Here is an 18,343-nt window from a genome sequence, read left to right as displayed (position 1 = left end):
TGAATATTGTCACTAATATCATCAAAATACCGAATATCGGGAGGTAATGTTATATGGGGGCTATACCAATACGTGGACCTACATGGACCATTTTCAATACCAAATATCCTGCAGACATAGTATACATTTGTGTAAAATTTTATCAATCTACTTCATTTCGTTCGGAAGCTAGAGTGATTTCCACAGACGGACGGACATCGCTAAATCGACATAGAATTGTATGCTTTGTGGGGTCTAGAATATATATTTCGAGGAGTTACATACGGAATGACAAACTTAATATACCCTTCATACTATGGTGGAGGGTAAAAAAGGATTTTTCAAATACTGGCAATTGTTGTTTTTTTTTCAAAAGATAATTTTCAAGGGCAGCCTAGGCAATGTTCGTGGACCTTTGAAGATTTTTTTATTGATGGTTTTTTTAAAGACCTTCATGGTAATATTCACGGATTTCTGAACACGTTGAAAAATACAAGCCAAAGAATTCTCTTTTTTTTTGGGAACATAGTTTGAAGAGCTCCTTAGGGCCGCGATTCTAAAAAAATTGTCAAGGACTTTTTTATATCATCAGACCGACCGACCTTCTACTCTAGAGGATATTTAAGAAAAAAATAAAAGATATGAAAGCTTCTGCTGTTATCATATTTCACATACCTATATGACTGGGTGGTGCCCCAATGAAACTTGCGGACAATGGCGAAGTTTCAAACGGTGAACGTCCCGGAAGTGCTGAAGCATAGGCTGAGGGTGGCAATTCTCCCGGCCTATGCATAAGATGTGGTGACGCACCCGCACTTAATGTTAGGGCTGGCGATGCCTTCATACTTAACGATGACATGGCCGATGGTGAGGGTCCAGGAGCACCCAGTCCGGATGACACAGCTATACTGCTCTGCGAAACTGTGGTGGATGTGGGCGTGACACTAGCACTACTATTACTATTTGCTGCAATACCAGGAGTCGATGGATTACTACCCGATCCCGGTCCCAGTGTGGCCGAACCCGAAGAGCTTAACTTATCGGGATTCTGTTTGTTCTGATGATAGTAAATTTCCCACGCTATCCGTACATGCATGGCATTCCAGCGACCAGTTTTCTGTAGAAAAAGGGGAAACAAAAGGAAGGAAGGTTAAAAATCAATTAAGTCAATTTATCCCTCCCCATAAGGGAGAGGATATATAAAAATTAACTACTAAGAATTAGTTAAATCTGGAATTGTAAATAAAAATGATCAAATGATGAATGGATAGATAGGTAGATAGGAGGATGACATGACATACCGTAAACTTAATAGATTTTGAGGAGGATTCAACAATGTTGGTTGGCAAAGGCGGTTGAGATTGTTGATGTGGATTATTGGAGGAAGGCGTTGGTTGTATCGTCTGTGTGAGTGTGTGTATTTATTGGGTATATATGTATGTGGTGGTTGGATGGATGGATTTAATGAAAATATGTTATGTGATCATGACCATGAAATGAAGTTATGAAATAAAGAATGGTTTAATTTTTTCTTTTTGGAAATGACATGATGGGTACATTGATGCAGAGAAAACGAATAGTCAACCTACCTTTGGAGCAAATGATGTTAAATGGCTGGGTGGCATGAAAGGTGTGGCCCCACCCAAACCGGGATGCATTAAACCGGCCGGACTATACCCAGCATAACCGGGCAAACCAAGTCCTGTGCGATAAAATGGCGAGTCAACGGCTGCAATTTTGGGAATGTCTTTGAATAGAGGCGGAGGAAAGAGGGGAGCCGGCGCTGGCGGTGGAGCTGCTGCTAAAGCCGTTGGCAAAAGTTGCTGATGCTGATGCAGATGTGTATGCTGATGTTGATGATGATGCAATTCTTGCCTTAGATAGGGTGATGGCACTGCTGCTGTGGGTGCATGTGGAACGGGGGCCGTTCCACTGGTTATACTACCGCTACTCGATGTAGGCGGCGTAGGTTGGGTGTGAGCCGGCGAAGCATTAGATCTGACCGAGGGCGATGCTGCTGCTGCTGCTGTCGTGGTACTACTCTGGCCACTGGTCGATGATGAGCCACCATGGCCAGACGGCTGTTGTTGTTGTTGCGTATTAAGATCCAGGAATCTGTTATCCAATTCTCGTCTCAATAGATCGGCTTGAGGATCTGAAAACACTTATAAAATTAAAAAAATCTACAGAAAAACAAGCAACCACAAACTTACTTTTACTAGGCTGGAATAGCGACTCCGCCGAAAATGGATGCGGTGCCGAACTTTGGGTCGTTGTTGTTACCGGTGCACTGTTCGCCGCTGTTGTTATCATTGCTGTCGTTGCTGTAGGCATGGATGCTGCTGACATTGCCGAACTCACGGCCAGTGAACTGCTTATGGAACTTATTGGCCCACCCACCATGGCTGAAGACACCGCCGGAGGAACTGTTGGCATTGGAGGCACAAAATATTGTGGATGGAATCCACTACCAGGTGCTGGTATTGTTGGAGGCGGTGGCTGTGTTGGTGCCACCAAGGCCGATGAGGAATGCATTGTTGCTGTATGCGGTGAAACCGATATGGGTGGCTGCATTCCCGATGACGAGGAACCGCCAGCCGTAGATGTGGCTGCCACACTGGGTGGCGGTGGTGTGGGCCTCGTGGCCAAACTAGATGGATGTGAGGTAACTGCTGATGTCGGAGGTGGTATTGACAATGAGGAGGAACTGCAAAGAAAAATCGCAAATTAATTAATACTCAAGTCCGAGAAAAATTCGTATCTTCTTACCTTGGAGGCGGCCACATGGAGTGTTTTGGAGCACCTGGGTATGCTATACTACCCGGTGGATGTTGTGGCAACTGTTGAGATGTCATCATGGGCATACCGCCTGCCGCAGCATATGTTGTTGTAGGCAACGAAACCGTGGAACTATAGGAGGCATTTGATATAGCCAAGGAAGCAACCGAATATGGTGTAGAGGTCATCGAAGCGGACGATGCCACCGATGATGAAGTTGGTAGAGAGGAGGATGTGGGTGCCATTGACGTTGATATATATGCTGCCGCAGCTGTTGATGTCGGTGGTGGGGGGAAACCACTGAGGTGCGAATTGGCAGCAACAGACGAACGTGGAAGGTAGGCGAGACTATCATTACTACTACTACTATTGTTACGCTCTTTAGACGGACTCTCACTTTGCGGTGAGATTCCTTTGTGGATCACAGATGCTGAAGATGTGGCCGCAGCCGTTGACACCGACGCAGAACTTGGCGGCTGGCTACTACTCTGAGTAGAGGGAGTTGTTGTGGGTGAGGCTCCTCGCAGAAGAGCTGAGTGGGGCGGTGGCAACATATGGGGCGGAAGTGGCGGCATATGTGGCGGTCCCAAATGAGGATGCGTAAGCATGTGTGGTGGCGGAGGTGGATGTAGTATCTGGGTTCCATCTCTACTGGACATTGATGGTGGTGGATTCAATCCACTGTTTATGGCGACCCCGCTGCCGCTTAGTGTGGCACTGAGCGGAGTTGAGGCAGATGTTGTTGTGGTTACACTTGCTATACTGTGACCCGGGTGGGAGGATATGGGAAGATGATGTGATAACACCGCCGACTGTGGATGAGAGAATGGGGGCGGAGGACCACCCAACATTTGTTGTGGCATAGGCAACGATCCAGCATATGGCAGATGCGGATGATGCAGCAAATGCGAGGGTATTGAGGATGGGGGCAGTCCCGCCGCCGCTGAACCATGGCTTAAGCTAGCTGTTGTTGGTGGTAATGAAGTGGGAGTTGAAACTGTTGTGGGTGTTGAGCTAGTGGGCGTGCTGGAGCCACTCGCACTATTGGAGGAGGCTTGTCCCGCTGCCGTCGATGATAATGCTGCTGCTGCTGACGATGATGCCGAATTGCTGCTTGACTGACTGACCGGCGTTGGCGGTCTTAAGCTGGTCGGTTTGGTCATTTGTGACATCATGGGAGATTCTCGACTTGTCCGTGGCGAGGCACTTGGCGATGGCACAGCAGGGGGCAGATAGTGACTGTGTGGCAGACCACTATAGGGAGCGTACAGTGGATAGTTGGGATAGGGCGGGCGATATGGCGATGCATGTAACAGCATTGGAGATAGGCCATTGGGAGGTATGCCACCGGGCAACATGCCAGGATGTCCCACACCAGGCGGTAAACCATGAGGCGGCAGAGCACCTGGACCAAAGATTCCAGCTGTCGTTTGCAAGGGTGGCAAACCACCAGCACTGTGTGGTGGAAACTTGGCCATGGAAGAGGCGGCTGTAGACGAGGGAGGAAGTGTTGAAGCTGAAGATGATGATGGCGGAGGTTGGGGTGCACCCGAGGATACGGCGGAGGAATGGGGTGAGGCAGACGTTGTTATGGGTAGAGACGACGCTTTACTCGTCATGGCTCCAGCAGATGAAGATGATGACGCGGACGACGATGAAGATTGCGAAGTTGGTGCACCGGATGGCGTTGCCGTCGGCGGCATTGCATTTGGATGTGGTGAGATCCTCGAGACACAACTGGCTTGTGATCCAGCAGCACTGTTAACAAATGGCGGCAGGTAACCGTTTATCATTGGGGTCGGCGGCGGACCTCCACTAACTGGGCCTTTGTCACGACCTTCGGGTGTTTCGTTGGGCTGCTTTAGCCCCAAATTCGACGCAGCATTGACATTGGAATGCAGTGATGAGGGTAGGAATGGATGTGTTGGTGGCGGCGGACCCAGCCGGCTGCTTATTGAACCCGATGCACTGAAGCCAACTGATGGGCTGCCGGGAATGTGTGGCGACCCACTTGCAGATGGTGGCAGTTGCATGTTCGCTGGTGAATTGGGCGCCACCCCAGACCCCGATGACTTGGGATGCATACCGGGTAATGGTGAGGCATTGGGTGGAGGTGGAGCGGGAGACATGAGATTACCAGGCGCAGCAGAGGGCGAACCAGCTAAATGTTTGGGTCCGAATGGACTATCACTGGAACCATGTTGTTGTTGGTGAGGTGATGGTACCGCCGCTGCTGATGATGAAGGAGAAGAAGATAGGGTATTCCGGGGATCATTGAGATGAACCGAAGATAGCTGTTGCTGCTGCTGCTGTTGTTGATTTACACCGGAAGCGTAATGCGCTGAATGTGGTGGTCCCAGGGCAGATTTACTATCCGCAGCAGTTGATGCAGGTGGCCCAAATACCGAATGTGAAGGAGGAGCTGCAGCACCTCCTGGACCAATGGCTCCACCCGTAGAGGGAGGTCGACCATCGTGTATACTGCCATGACCATGAGGACCACCCACCTGAGATAATGGCCCTCCAGGTAGCATACCACCACTACTACTTGTGGGTATTGGAAACGGTTGTTGTTGTTGGTGTTGGGGAGGTGCATGCTGGGAGGAAGAGTTCGGTTCATTGTTAGCGGGTAATTTTTGTTGCAATGACGATGCCGTGGCCACATGACCAACAGCAGATGTGTTGGAATTTGTGTTGGAACTGGTCGCAGATGTTGACGCCGAAGCCGCCGCCGCTGCTGCTGCAACAGGTGGCGTTGTTGTACTTGTCGCCTGTAGAGGATAATCTGAAGACTTTCGAGGTGTTGTAGGACTCGGAGTTGCATTTGTAATTTGTTGAGTGGGCGTCGAGGGAAATACAATGGCTCCTAACTTTTCAGGACCCTGTGAAAGAGAGAGAAAAGATTTCTTAGAAATATGCTCAACTAGAAATGATAAAAATAAACCGGTTTGTACGAAAGATCAAGAGTATCAGTTGTCCCTAAGGATATTTAAAAATAATAGTGTTTTTGTTTAAATTTTTTTTTTTTGAAAAAAGTCCCGATGTCTTTGAGGTTATTTGACCATAATCCCTTTTGAAATCTCACCTTTTGCCCTTTTGTTGTAATTGTTGATGCTGTTGCATTACCGGACGACAAACCTGACGACAGTAAAAGCAATTGCTGCTGTGCCGTTGTCGTGGTCGTTGTACTTGCCTTCGAAGAAGATTCAATAATTTTTGTTGTGGAGGATGATGCTGATGAGGACAAAGTGCCTGGGGCAACATTTCCAGTTTCTTTGCCAGACAATAAATTTGTTGCTGAAGCCGTTGAATTGTTTTTTGTTTTGTGGCTACCGGAGGAGGCATAAGTTGTTGCTGACTGGCGTTGTTTGGTTTTGTTTGATGTTTTGGTGGCGGCGGTGGTTGCTGTTGCAGATGAGGAGGAAGAAGATATGGCTGTTGTTTTACCAACAGCCGTTGTAGTTGTTGCAGTTGCCGTTGTAAGACGGCTACCAGCCGACGTCGAAGTGGAGGCCGACATCGAGGAGGAGTTGTTGTTGTTGTTGCTGCTGGTAGTAGATTGTGTTTGTGTTTTGCCAGTAGAATTCTTTGTGGAGATTGTTGTTGTTGCTGCTGTCGCTCCAACAACGACTGCGGCAACGGCTGTTTCAGCGGCAGCAGCTGCACAAACACCATCCTGTTGTTGTGCATTGCTACTGGAAGACTCAACACGTACAATAATCGCTATTTTGTTAACTTGTCTCTAATGTCGTTCCGTGTAAGTTTTCGATTTGTTTCGTTTTACACAGCAACAAATCGAAATGACACGGAATTTGCAACACCACCACACAAGGACGACGAGAAATGAAGCTACGAATTACCACAAAAATTATAACGTATTCCAACAAGCAGGAGTGAGGAGGAGTTTCTGGAACTAATGCCACTTTCAGTAGATAATAGCTTCTCTGGAGGATATTTTTAATATTCCAAACTATATAATTTATTTTTGCTCGTTTTTTTTACAATTTATGCTGCTTATTGTCAAATGTTTGTTTCTCTTTGTACTATCCCATTAATCTTGTTTTTCTTGTCACAAAAACGCTAACCGACAAGGGAAGAGAAATGGGTCATTGTTCTCATTTGAGTGCACGTAATCTTTATTTCACTTTTTATTGACACATTTTAAGCATTTTTTTAGAAAAATGCTGTGGTGTTTAATATTATTTTGTTTTCTGTTTTAATTTCCATATTTGTTGCTTTAAAAATATATTTTTTTCTTCTTTTTACTTAGCCGGGGGAATATAGTGGACTCTCTTGTTATGAATGGCCAGTTACTCTTATTAAGAGAACATTCAATTGTAGGTCTCTTTGAGTGTTAGGTTCATTTACATTTCTTTTCACAAGGAAATTGTTATTTATTTAATAAATATTTATTATTTTCACTTGTTTTTTCATTTCAAATTAAATTATTAGTTTTTATATTTTTAAATATAACAATGTTATTTTCTGTTCAGTTAATTTTCTCAGAGAGTTGATTTTGATCTCTGCTCTTAACTAAAAAATTACAAATTGAAAGGTGATTTGAAATTGTTTTATTTTCTTTATTTTTATTATTTTGGAAATCATACTATTGCCGTTGTCTTTTTGTGGCATGGAATTGTTGGTAGGATTTTTCACTCTTTTATATTTTATTTACCAAAATTATAATTTTACAGAATCTATGATCTACTGGGAAATAATGCCAGTAAATGCAAATTCAAGAGAACATATTTGTTCTCAAATTAGAAATAAAAAAAACATTTGTCACCTTATCGGAATGGTGATGGATGGATACGTTTTGGAGAAGCAGCCACGTCAATTGCATACAAATGAAAGTTGGAAATATCAAATGGCCATAGGAATGCCAGTCGTTGACAATTGCCCTGTACTAGTGGAATTAACAACAAGAACAACAATAGAATATTAAACACAGCTTGGAATCTAACGAAGCACGCAGGGTGAACACAAGACTGATTGGGTGCGGCCTAAATTTTTTTCGAGCAAAAAAATCGCCAATGCCTTAAAAGAGAGTATGCAAATTGCAATAATCCTGAACGAAACAATAGAGAGTTACCAGTACCAAAAGAGGGGTACACGTTTTGCGAGTTTTACATAAATTGGAATTCCGATTCTAAACCAATAAAAAATAGGACTTATAAAAATAATTTTGAATATTTTAGCCTTATTTGTCAATCCAACTGACTGTGCTCTTCTTTTTTTTTTTGGTCCTTTTCCCCTACTTATTAAATTAATTAAAATTCAACAACAGGCAAGTTATTTAAAAATTCTCTTAAGAATAACTTATTCATTATTTTGCCCATCCATGGAAAGATTGATGTTTCTCTTCGTTTTCTTCAAATGAGGCAATGATTGCCATAAGAATATTTGACAAAATAATATTGTTTAACATTGTTAATAAATATAATTGGTTTTTTTTTTTAGAATTTATGCTGTTTATTGTTAAAATGAATGTTTCTTTTAATTCACAATAACAATGCCCGGCAAGAGAAGAGAAATAGATCATTGTTCTCTTTTGAGTTGCACGTAATCTTTATTTCAAATATGACAATATTTTAATCATTTTTTAAAACAAATGTTGTGCTGTTTAATATTATTTTGCTTTCTGTTCTTAATTTCCATATTTGTTGCTTTAAAAAAATATATTTTTTTCTGGTTTTTACTTAGACAGAGACAGGAGTAGAGTGGACTCTCTTGTTATAATTGACCAATTACTCTTACTAAGAGAACTTTCAATTGCAAGTCTCTTTGTGTGTTAGGTTCATTTACGTTTCTTTTCAAAGGAAATTGTTATTTATTTAACAAATATTTATTATCTCCACTTGTTGCGTTGATTTCACTTCACATTTTTAGTTTTTATACAGTTTTTCTATTTTAAACATAAGCAACACGCTTATGTTTTATTTTTTTTAATTTGCTTTCAGAGAGTTGTTTATGATCTCTTCTAAATTTTAATTTGCTAATTTATAATGAAAAGAGACTTGGCGTCACTTTTAAAGTTGGGGAATGCTAATGACAGCATGCATAAGAGCAACACCCAGGAATATAAACATAGAACTAATTTATTATTACTCTTTAAATTTACTTTTCACCTTTATATTTTCTAAAAGCTAGACATTACGATGTAGCAAAGGAAAGTTATTCTCCTGCGGTTTAGAAAATTAAGTCATTAGCCACATACCAAACTGTGGCGCTCTGCCTCGCTTGCTCTATCCTTCTTTACTACTTTGCATTTAGGTATTTACAAAGTTAAGTAAGGTGTCATGTGTCAACAATGTCAAAGTAAAACTGCTGTCTTGCTGCCATCCCCCTCGAACAAAGTGTGAAGTTTTAAAACAATGGCAGCGTTAAACAACTCGTGCGATTCCTGGTCTTCCAATCCCCAAGGAATTTAGTGCAAATAAAGAAATGCCTTCCAGGCTATAGCGGTTGCTAAAACTTTTATTGGCCGTGGTGGTGGCGGCGGCGGCAGTGTTTTATTTCCATTTAAATATTCATTTGGCAGTGCAAAGAAATTCCCCTAGCGCCACTTAAATTTTGTTGTCACATTGCCCCCACCCCCACCTGGCTTCTTTCCACCGGTAAAAAGGCCGCATTTACTATCCTCTCCTCCCAATCATCCTCCAACTAGAAAAGACCAGAGCCAGTAAAAAAATTATTTCACCGTTGCAAATTCCCAATGTGGGATTTTTCATTGACCACACCTGGAAACACCAAAATGGGGGGATAATAAAAAAATGTGTGTGTGTGTGAGAGAGAGCGAGTGTGGGATACCATAAAATTGTTGTAAAATTGCCAAAGTAAGGTGGCTGCTTGGTTGGTTTGGTCAGGTTAAATTGCGGACTGCGTTAAAAACAATTTGTAAGGAAACTTTTTTGTCCAGTGGCGATTAGGAATAAAGTGAAATGAAAGAGAAAGAGGAGTGAGGAAAAAGGGAGAGTGGGAGACTTTATAGCCAACGTAAAAAAAACAAACTATTTTGTCCATGCAAACAAAAGCCTGCCTGAGTTAGTACAACACAACAATCGTTTAGTGTAGCCCAGCTAGAGTTTATTGTTGTTGCTTTGCCTTACAACGTAATTTGTATAGCATAAAATATGCCCACCCGACCGCCTGTAGCGTGTCTAGTCGCTCGTCAGTTAGCCAAACCATTCAGCCGTTGCAGCAACTCAATTCCTTTTTTGCTAGCCATTTGTTGTTGGGGGTCTTATGTTGTCTTATTTTATAAAGCTTTGAAAAAACCAAACACTTTTATGTTCATTCGTTTGTTGGGGCACACAATTTCAGTAGAAAGAGAAAGGAGAGGAGATATAAGAGGAGTAGAGGCAAAAAAAAAACAAAATCCATTTTCATTGCACACAGATCCTCAGTTTCATGCTCTCCTTCAAACAAATCCCCCCGATTTTTTGTTGCTAATGTTAGCTCGCTGCCTGCCTGGTCTTTGATGTCAATGTTTGTAAAATTTCTTTCTGTTTGTATTTTTAATAGTAGCAGCAGCTTTGTTGTTGTTGTTGCTGCTGTTGTTTCTATTGCTTTTTTGTGGTTCTTTTGGTTGCTCTTATGGTTGGTGTTCTGATGCCAACACACAGAGTAATTTTCTCAAACGACAAAGAGGAAAAACAAAAACAACAACGTAAAGCAGAAAAACGTCGTCGTCGCCGTATGAACATCGGCAAAAAAAATCCCCACTTAAGCTGTGTGGCGCGCATAGTAAAGCACTTAATTAGAGAAGCGATTACTTTACTACTTGAATGCTTAAGCCCGGTGTGAGTGAGTCTGTGTGTGTTGTACTTTGAATGCCATTGCCTTAAGAAAATGAGGGAGAAAGGTGGAGAAGGAGAATTAATGGTCGTGTTGATTTGTTTGTGTGTGTTGTGTACGTGCAGCACATTCTTTTTGTATGCCCCACTGTTTGTTATTATTATAAAGGTTGGGAGGAGTGAGGGAGGGAGAGTGTAATACACAACAGAGGATTTTGATTCTCCTTTAAGCTTTCTCTTTATAACTGTGTGCCATGCTCTTTGCAAACAACACATTAGTAGTTAAGTTAGTTGCTTTGCTGTGTTTTGCTTTCTTCATTGGTATGAGTGGTGTTTATAGTGTTGTGTGGTGTAACGTCGTCGTAGGTAGTACATTTTATTATCACAGAGTTTAGTTGGTATGGTTTTTTGTTGCTGTTTGAGGATTTTTTTCTCGTTCTTCTCCATTTGGCAAATTCCTATTCAACAGTTCTATTTATAAAGTGAATAAGTTGTTGGCTCGTAGGTAGTTACGATGGGTATAATAGATTTTAGTTATGTAGGATAGGTGGTAGAGTACGTCCAACCATGTTCCTTTGGGGGGTTTTTATTGATGGCGGTTAAGGTGATGCCAGATTGAAAATAAAGATGACTATACACAAGAATATCATTGTAAAGGGGGATTTGATAAGGTAATGCCAGAGAGAAATAGATATTTGCGAGAAATAGATTTAAGAGAGATTTTTAAAGAGAGGAAAAATTAAAGGGATTGCTTAAAATCAATTGAGAGAGCTGTAAACGGATTGTTTTGAATACCTTAGGATTAATACAGAATATGTAAAAGGTGATTTCGACTTAAATTTGACATTTTTACGATGTGGATATTTTTGTGTAATATAAAATTACAGTGTTGGTCACTTAACTAGCAAAGAATTAAATATTCAATCGAAAGTGTACAAAAAAAAAAACATCAAAAAAAAAATAGACATTAGAAAGTGCCCAGTGATTTTTTTTTTATATTTAGGCATTATAATTTCCAGAAACGTGGGCAGGACCAACTCCTGCCCACGTTTCTGGAAATTGTGATACCTAAATATAAAATTGCAACTTTCTATTTATGTTTCAACATTTTATTCAATCAGACGTTATTGCTTTCCATAGTCCCAATTCAAACGCGTTAAATTCAGCAGAAAGAAAAATTAATTACTCGGAGATGGGCCGATGAAAAAAGTGAAATTTATTTCATTCAACTCCCTTCAGTTCCATAAAACTCATGGGAAAATATCCCTCTTTGTATCGAGCTTAATAAATTTTAATTATTTTTAAATGTTACGAAAATTAAAAAGTAAGAAAATTTATTAAAATTGCGTTCAGAACATTCGGCCAGAGCTCTGTGAAAATATTCAGAGATTATTTCCAGCTTTCGTAAATTCGTAGATCACTTTTGGGATAGGTTTATATAAAAAAAGTTAATATTTTATCCCTTGGGCGCCACCCACCCTTCGTCATTTCAATATCCATTTTTGGCTATAGTGGTGTCTGGAAATGGTCAAAATACGACAACTATTCGACAACCTGAGATGATGCCAAAATTCCTGACCGAAGATAACGATCCCATTCTCTTAATTCCAGAAGAGACACGAGAGAAATGACCAGATTCCATAATAGGAAACAAAAAAAGCAATTCAAATCGACAAATTTGCCACCTTAGATGCTACAGTAATTCTTCATGTATCAGCAGGGGTTCATGGCCCACCTTCACACCAGACATTGGATTCACAAAAATATTTTTTTGTGACATTTTAAAGGAGTTATAAGTACCAGAGGCAGTGGACCGATATGTTTCATCTTCACACTAGACCTTGAGTAAATAAAAATATTGTCATGTGTGGAATATGACGAGAATAGGACGCTTATTTTGGATTTTATGATCGTTTTGGTTATTCAAAACTTTGACCCTTTGTGGAGGAGGTACCAGTAGGAGTGGTCCGAACTCTATCATCTTTATAACAGACCTTGTGTTGATAGAAATATTGAGATGTGACAAGTCTGAATGGAATTGGATGTTGATTTCATGTTTTATGAGCTTGATGAATATTCAAAATTTTTACACATTGTGGGGGAGGTACCAGAAGTAGTGGACCGAACTATTTCATCTTCACACTAGACCTTGGGTTAATAAAAATATTGTGATGTGTGAAATATGACGAGAACAGGACGCTTATTTCAGATTTTATGATCGTTTTGGTTATTCAAAAGCTTGACCCTTTGTGGGAGAGGTACCAGAAGGAATGGTCCGATCTCTACCATCTTTATAACAAATCTTGCGGTGATAGAAATATTGAGATGTGCCAAGTCTGAATGGAATTGGATGTTGATTTCATGTTTTATGAGCTTCAAGGATATTCAAAATGTTGACCCTTTGTGGGGGAGGTACTAGAAGGATATATTCCATCTTCACACCAAACCTTGGGCTAATAAAAATATTGGGATGTGTGTAATTTGAAGACAATCGGAATCTTGAAACACATTTTATAAGAGTTAAAATTATTCAAAAATTTGACCCTTTGTGTGGGAGGTACTTGATAAGGTGGACCGATATTGTCCATTTTCGAACCTGACTTAGCACTGATGTTCAATTTGATTTTCTCAGCACCAAATTCCCCCTCTCCCCTTTCCATGATTTTTCACTTTCTCACCACTGTAAAAATACAAGTGGTGGGCTGGTTTGTGTGTGTGCGTACGTGTGGATTTTTTTCTCTTTAAAAATGATTACATTTCAATTATTTATTGCTGTCAAAATATTTAACTTAAGCAGCTCAGCAAAAACAACAAAAACAACACACATGTGAACATTAAAAGGCCAGGCAAAAGAGAAAAAAAAAACAGAAATAAAAACCATCTTCTTCATAATTGCATCAATTTTATAATTAACTTAAATATCTGGCAACACTACACAATGGCAGCCAAGTATTTGACTGACAGACAGTAAATCCCCCAACGAGGAGGCACACACACTGGGGGACCAATAGAGTGTGTATGAGAGGGAGAGAGAGAGAGCGCGTTAAGCGGCAGGAGGTTTTACATGGCGGCAGTATTTAAGCCGAAAGGCATTAAAAAGTGCTTATAACACACAAACGCGCACACAAGCACCACCACGCCACACCATACCGCGCTCCTTACACAGAAGACTGGTGAGAACTACGGAATAATAAAATAAAAACAAGGCATGACAGGCAGCAGCACACAATCCAACACACAACACAAAAGCAAAAAAAAAAAATCAAACCGACTTGTCGGCATGCTTCTCGTCGTCGTAGTCGTCGTCGTCGTCATCATCGTCGTAATATTGCACTGCAACGTAATTAACACTGTAATCCGTACCGATTATAAATTAAGACAAATTGATGGAGTGTGTCGACGAGGAGGTATTAAAAAAAGTTTTTTTATTTGTGCACTCACCCTCCCCTCCTTCTCCTTCTCTTCTCTATGCCATGATTTGGCAAGAGGCCATGTACAGAGCAAAGAGCTGTGGTACGTTTGTGTGTGCACTCTCATTCACTCACTACTGTACAAACGACGACAACAACAACAATCAGGCCGGTTGGCAGGCAAGGCAAGTATTTTTTTGCACCAAAGCCCAAAACACATCACATCAATGTTTGATGATGTCGAGCAGAGGATGAAAGAAAGGCAGCCAGCCAGCCACACAAAAGCCCAGTTATGGCAACTTTACTCTCGTCGTCGTTTATATGCTCAGTCAACTCATAAAAATTGTAATGTATGGATGGATGAATGGCTGGTTGGCTGGCTGTGACTTGAATACAGGAAGGGTCGTTTATATGACTCTTTAAACAACATGCCATGCATGCATGGGGTTGGAGGGGTCGAGGATGAAAGTAAGGAAAATAATATTGAAATAAAAGAAAAAAAAGAAGGGACTGGCTCTGGGAAGCACAACGGGTGGCTTGAGATTCATTGCAAGCAACAAAGAGGATGGTGGATTTGACAGGGATGGAAAACGATCTTTCGAAAGAAAAAAATATTTTTTTGAAAAAAAAAAAAAAAAAAAAGAATGAAAATAGTATCAGTCGGTTTTGCCGACAGATTCAAACTGTTATGGGTGAGGTTCCGAAGCAGTTGGCCCATATTGACCAATTCGTATCTGACCTAAGTCTGATAGAAAAAGAGACTAGATTTTTTGCAAATTTTTGGAAAATGTGGAAATATGCGTGAGGTAACAGATATGGCGGACCGAAGTATTCCATTTTCATAGAAATGGTCCTATATCTATATCTTTATAACTGATCTTGTGTTGATGGAAATATTGAGATGTGTCAAATCTTAATCAAATCGGATGTTAATTTCATGTTTTATGAGCTTTATGAATATTCAAAAGTTTGACACTTTGTGGGAGAGGTACCAGAAGGAGTTGACCGATAAATCCCATCTTCACACTAGACCTTGGATTATTAAAAATATTGTGATATGTGTAATTTGAAGAGAACCAAATGCTCTTTTCGGATTTTATGATCGTTTTGGTTATTCCAAACTTTGATCCTTTGTGGGGGAGGTATCAGAAGAAACGGTCCGATCTCTACCATCTTTATAACAGACCTTGTGTTGATGGAAATATTTACATGTGCCAAATCTTAATCGAATCGGATGTCAATATCGTGTTTTATGAGCTTCATGAATATTCAAAATTTTGATCCTTTGTGGGAGAGGTACCAGAAGGAGTGGACCGATATATTCCATCTTCACACTAAACCTTGGATTATAAAAAATATTGTGATGTGTGTAATTTGAAGAGAGCCGAATGTTTATATTGGATTTTATGATCGTTTTGGTTATTCCAAACTTTGACCCTTTGTGGGGCAGGTACCAGAAGGAATGGTCCGATCTCTAACATTTTTATAACAGATTTCGTGTTGATGGAAATATTGAGATGTACGGAATTAAATCAGATGTTAATTTCGCGTGTTATTAGCTTTTGACCCTTTGTAGGAATGGACCGATATATTCCGTCTTCACACCAAATTTTGGTTTAATGAATATATTGTGATTTATGTAATTTGAAGACAATCGGACACTTACATCACATTTTATAAGAGTTATAATTAATCAAAATTTTGAGATACTTGATAGAGTGGACTGATATTTTCCATTTTCGCACCTCATCTTATAGTGATGCAAATATTAGGATTCGCAAAGTTGGAGCAAAATCGGATTATCCTTTCTCTTTCTGAGCAGTAAATAATTTTCTTTGAAAATGTCGACATTTTGTGGGGGAGGTACCAGAAGACATCGCCAGATCGACTCCAAACGTCCTAAAATTGATTTGGTCCAAAGAGACATGGGGTCTAAAACCGCTATTTCGATGTGGCACGTTTTGGTCGTATCAAATGATATATAGCCTCTATAGCCATATGACTGAGGTTATAAGAACTGTTCTCCCAATGATTCCTTGGTAACTTATTCATTTCATATTTGTATTTTGTGTGTACGGGATTCGTAGAACACTTATATAAGGTCAAGGACTGTAAGTGGGTATTTAATCTATAGGAGATCTATAGAATAAGATGTGCTCTGAATGGGAGATACCTACTTGAGGTAGAAGGCCCTAAAAAAAGGTAGTCTATATATAAATGCCCCACTGCAGGTCTTTTGTCTGTCGAAGGGGTCTGGAAGGCATATATCCATTGAATACAAGAACCTATGAAAAATGTCCTTTATCTTAAGAAGACATAAATATTATTTTATCTATGAAAGATCTCTAGCAAATGTCTTTTCCTGAGAGACCCCGAGAAGGTCTTTCGTCTGTAGAAGATCCATGTAACACCTATGCAAAGACCTATAGAAGGTCTCCTAGCTCCAAAAGGTCCTTTCTATGTATGTAGAATATCAGTAGAAGATGCCATTTTTATGCGGTCTAAAAAATACCTTTTTTAAAAATAAAAGCCATTGAATTCCTAATGTTCATCAATTTGGACCTGATCCCATACCTTATCTTATAAGAGGTCTACAAGGTCTTCTATATACAAAGGCTATTAGACTATAAAGAGGAGACTATAAATGATGATCGTAGGCCTCATCTTATGCCTATTTATACCTCGATACTTCATTATTCAAAAATGTTCTAAAAATTTACAACTGATCTAAACTTTCCATCCCTGGTCGATGGATGGATGGCTGGTTGGTTTCACAGCGTGGAATTAAGCTTCGTGCTTGCCGGAATGCCGAGTGTGTGTGTGTGCGAGCATGTTCAAATGTTTATGTTTGAATGTGTGTTCGATGTGGCTCCCTGCCGCAATGCTTGCTAAACGCACAAACAAGAGATTTAGCTGCCAAAAGCAACACAACGCAACAAAGCCATGGAGGGCTGGCAGGCACAGCAAGGCAGTCAAGCAATGGGAAAAAGAATCGAAGTAAAAAAACTGGTGGTGGTGGTGATGGTGGTGTTGTTTGCAAATTGTAAATTCACAACGGCTAGGAAGGAATATTAAAAGCGTACCAGAGGGCGCAAAAAACCGGCATGAAAAAACAATGCCATACAAAAACGACAACAGCAACAACAACATCACCAACAACAATAATAAATAAACACAAAAGAAGCAAACCTCAGCAGCAAGTTAAGCAAGCAACCTAGCAAAGGCCGACACAGGCAGGCAGTCAAGTCGTTATTGTCGTTTGCTTGTCGCCTTATGAACCGCATGCAGCCAGCCAGCCACCACTCCATACCACCATACCTCCCAGCAATGACTGTGGTGTGGTGTTTTTGTTTCGAGCCACCCAAAAAGAAACACCAAACAAGTCAATACGACAGATGGACGGACGGACTGACTGACTGACTCTCAAAGAGCCTTGCAAAGAACGACAACGAACGCGAATGGGGGGAGGGGTGACAGTGGAATTTTTGTGTGATAAATTTGTTATGCTTTGTGGTAGCAAAAAAGCGAAAGAAAAAGAAAAAAAAAACCGCCATAAACAACTAAAAAGCCAATAAAGAGTTAACCAAACATAATCACAACTTAACCGGTTTGAAAGTAACAAATGTGAAGTCGTTGTTGTCGTCGTCGTCATTTCTGGCCTGCCGATTAAGTCTGTCGTCGTTGTTGTTGTTGTTGCTGCTGTTGTGTGTTAAAGTGCGTGATTAGTTTGGCGTAGATAATTGAATACAACAACGATGCTGCCAGTCAACAGCAGAGCAAGATGATGAAGAGAGCAAGTCAGTCAGTCAGTTATGCAAAATTAAAGAGGCCATTAGACAATTACGATAATAAAGAGTCAAATTGTCTTTAATTGCGATAGTTTTTTTTTTTATAGTGGCCGGCCACTTAAGGATGGGGAAGGGGAGAGGAATAATGAAATTATAAAAAAAAAAATTCGGAAAGAGAAAAAACATAGGTTATAAAATATTTTTTAAGAAAAAAAAATTAAAATAAATAAAAAATAAATGCCTCAGATGCGCTGAGGACTGATTTTTTCTATAGAAACAAGCTAAAAATTATACCCTCAGCCAAAGTCCGTTTTTGTAAATATATTTTGACTTGCGATATGATTATTCAAACTGTTGACCCTCCCCCTTTTGGAGACGATTTCGAAGAAGTGGGCTAATATTGTCCATTCTAACATGTCTATGTCTAACATGTCCATGTCTAACATGTCCATTTCGCACTTGACCTAAGTTTGATATAAGTTTTACAAACTTCCTGATTTGGAAGATATATTAGAAATGTGGTTTTTTTTTTTTTTGGAAATATTAAAGTGGACCGAAGTATTCGACTTCCTCGAATACAGATAAAAATATT

At 40.4% G+C, this 18,343-nt stretch overlaps 1 protein-coding gene across 14 annotated transcripts in view; it reads right to left on the bottom strand.

The window, feature by feature from the left end:
* The window catches only part of LOC101891151 (mucin-12), a 133,090-nt gene that overhangs the window by 7,015 nt on the left and 107,732 nt on the right, over positions 1-18,343 (bottom strand). For 13 of the 14 annotated variants that reach the window (XM_020039230.2, XM_011296845.3, XM_011296847.3 and 10 more), the window contains 5 exons: positions 2,749-5,639; positions 2,193-2,686; positions 1,569-2,134; positions 1,281-1,382; positions 655-1,096 (listed from right to left, as the gene is read on the bottom strand). In XM_020039230.2, the coding sequence (XP_019894789.1) occupies positions 655-1,096; positions 1,281-1,382; positions 1,569-2,134; positions 2,193-2,686; positions 2,749-5,639 (4,495 nt within the window). The remainder of the gene's footprint in view (positions 1-654; positions 1,097-1,280; positions 1,383-1,568; positions 2,135-2,192; positions 2,687-2,748; positions 5,640-18,343) is intronic. The other variant, XM_020039242.2, reaches the window with a different exon arrangement.

This window comes from Musca domestica, unplaced genomic scaffold (assembly GCF_030504385.1).
Source record: "Musca domestica strain aabys unplaced genomic scaffold, Musca_domestica.polishedcontigs.V.1.1 2, whole genome shotgun sequence".
Classification (NCBI taxonomy): domain Eukaryota; kingdom Metazoa; phylum Arthropoda; class Insecta; order Diptera; family Muscidae; genus Musca; species Musca domestica.
This window is presented reverse-complemented; position numbering and strand designations above follow the sequence as displayed.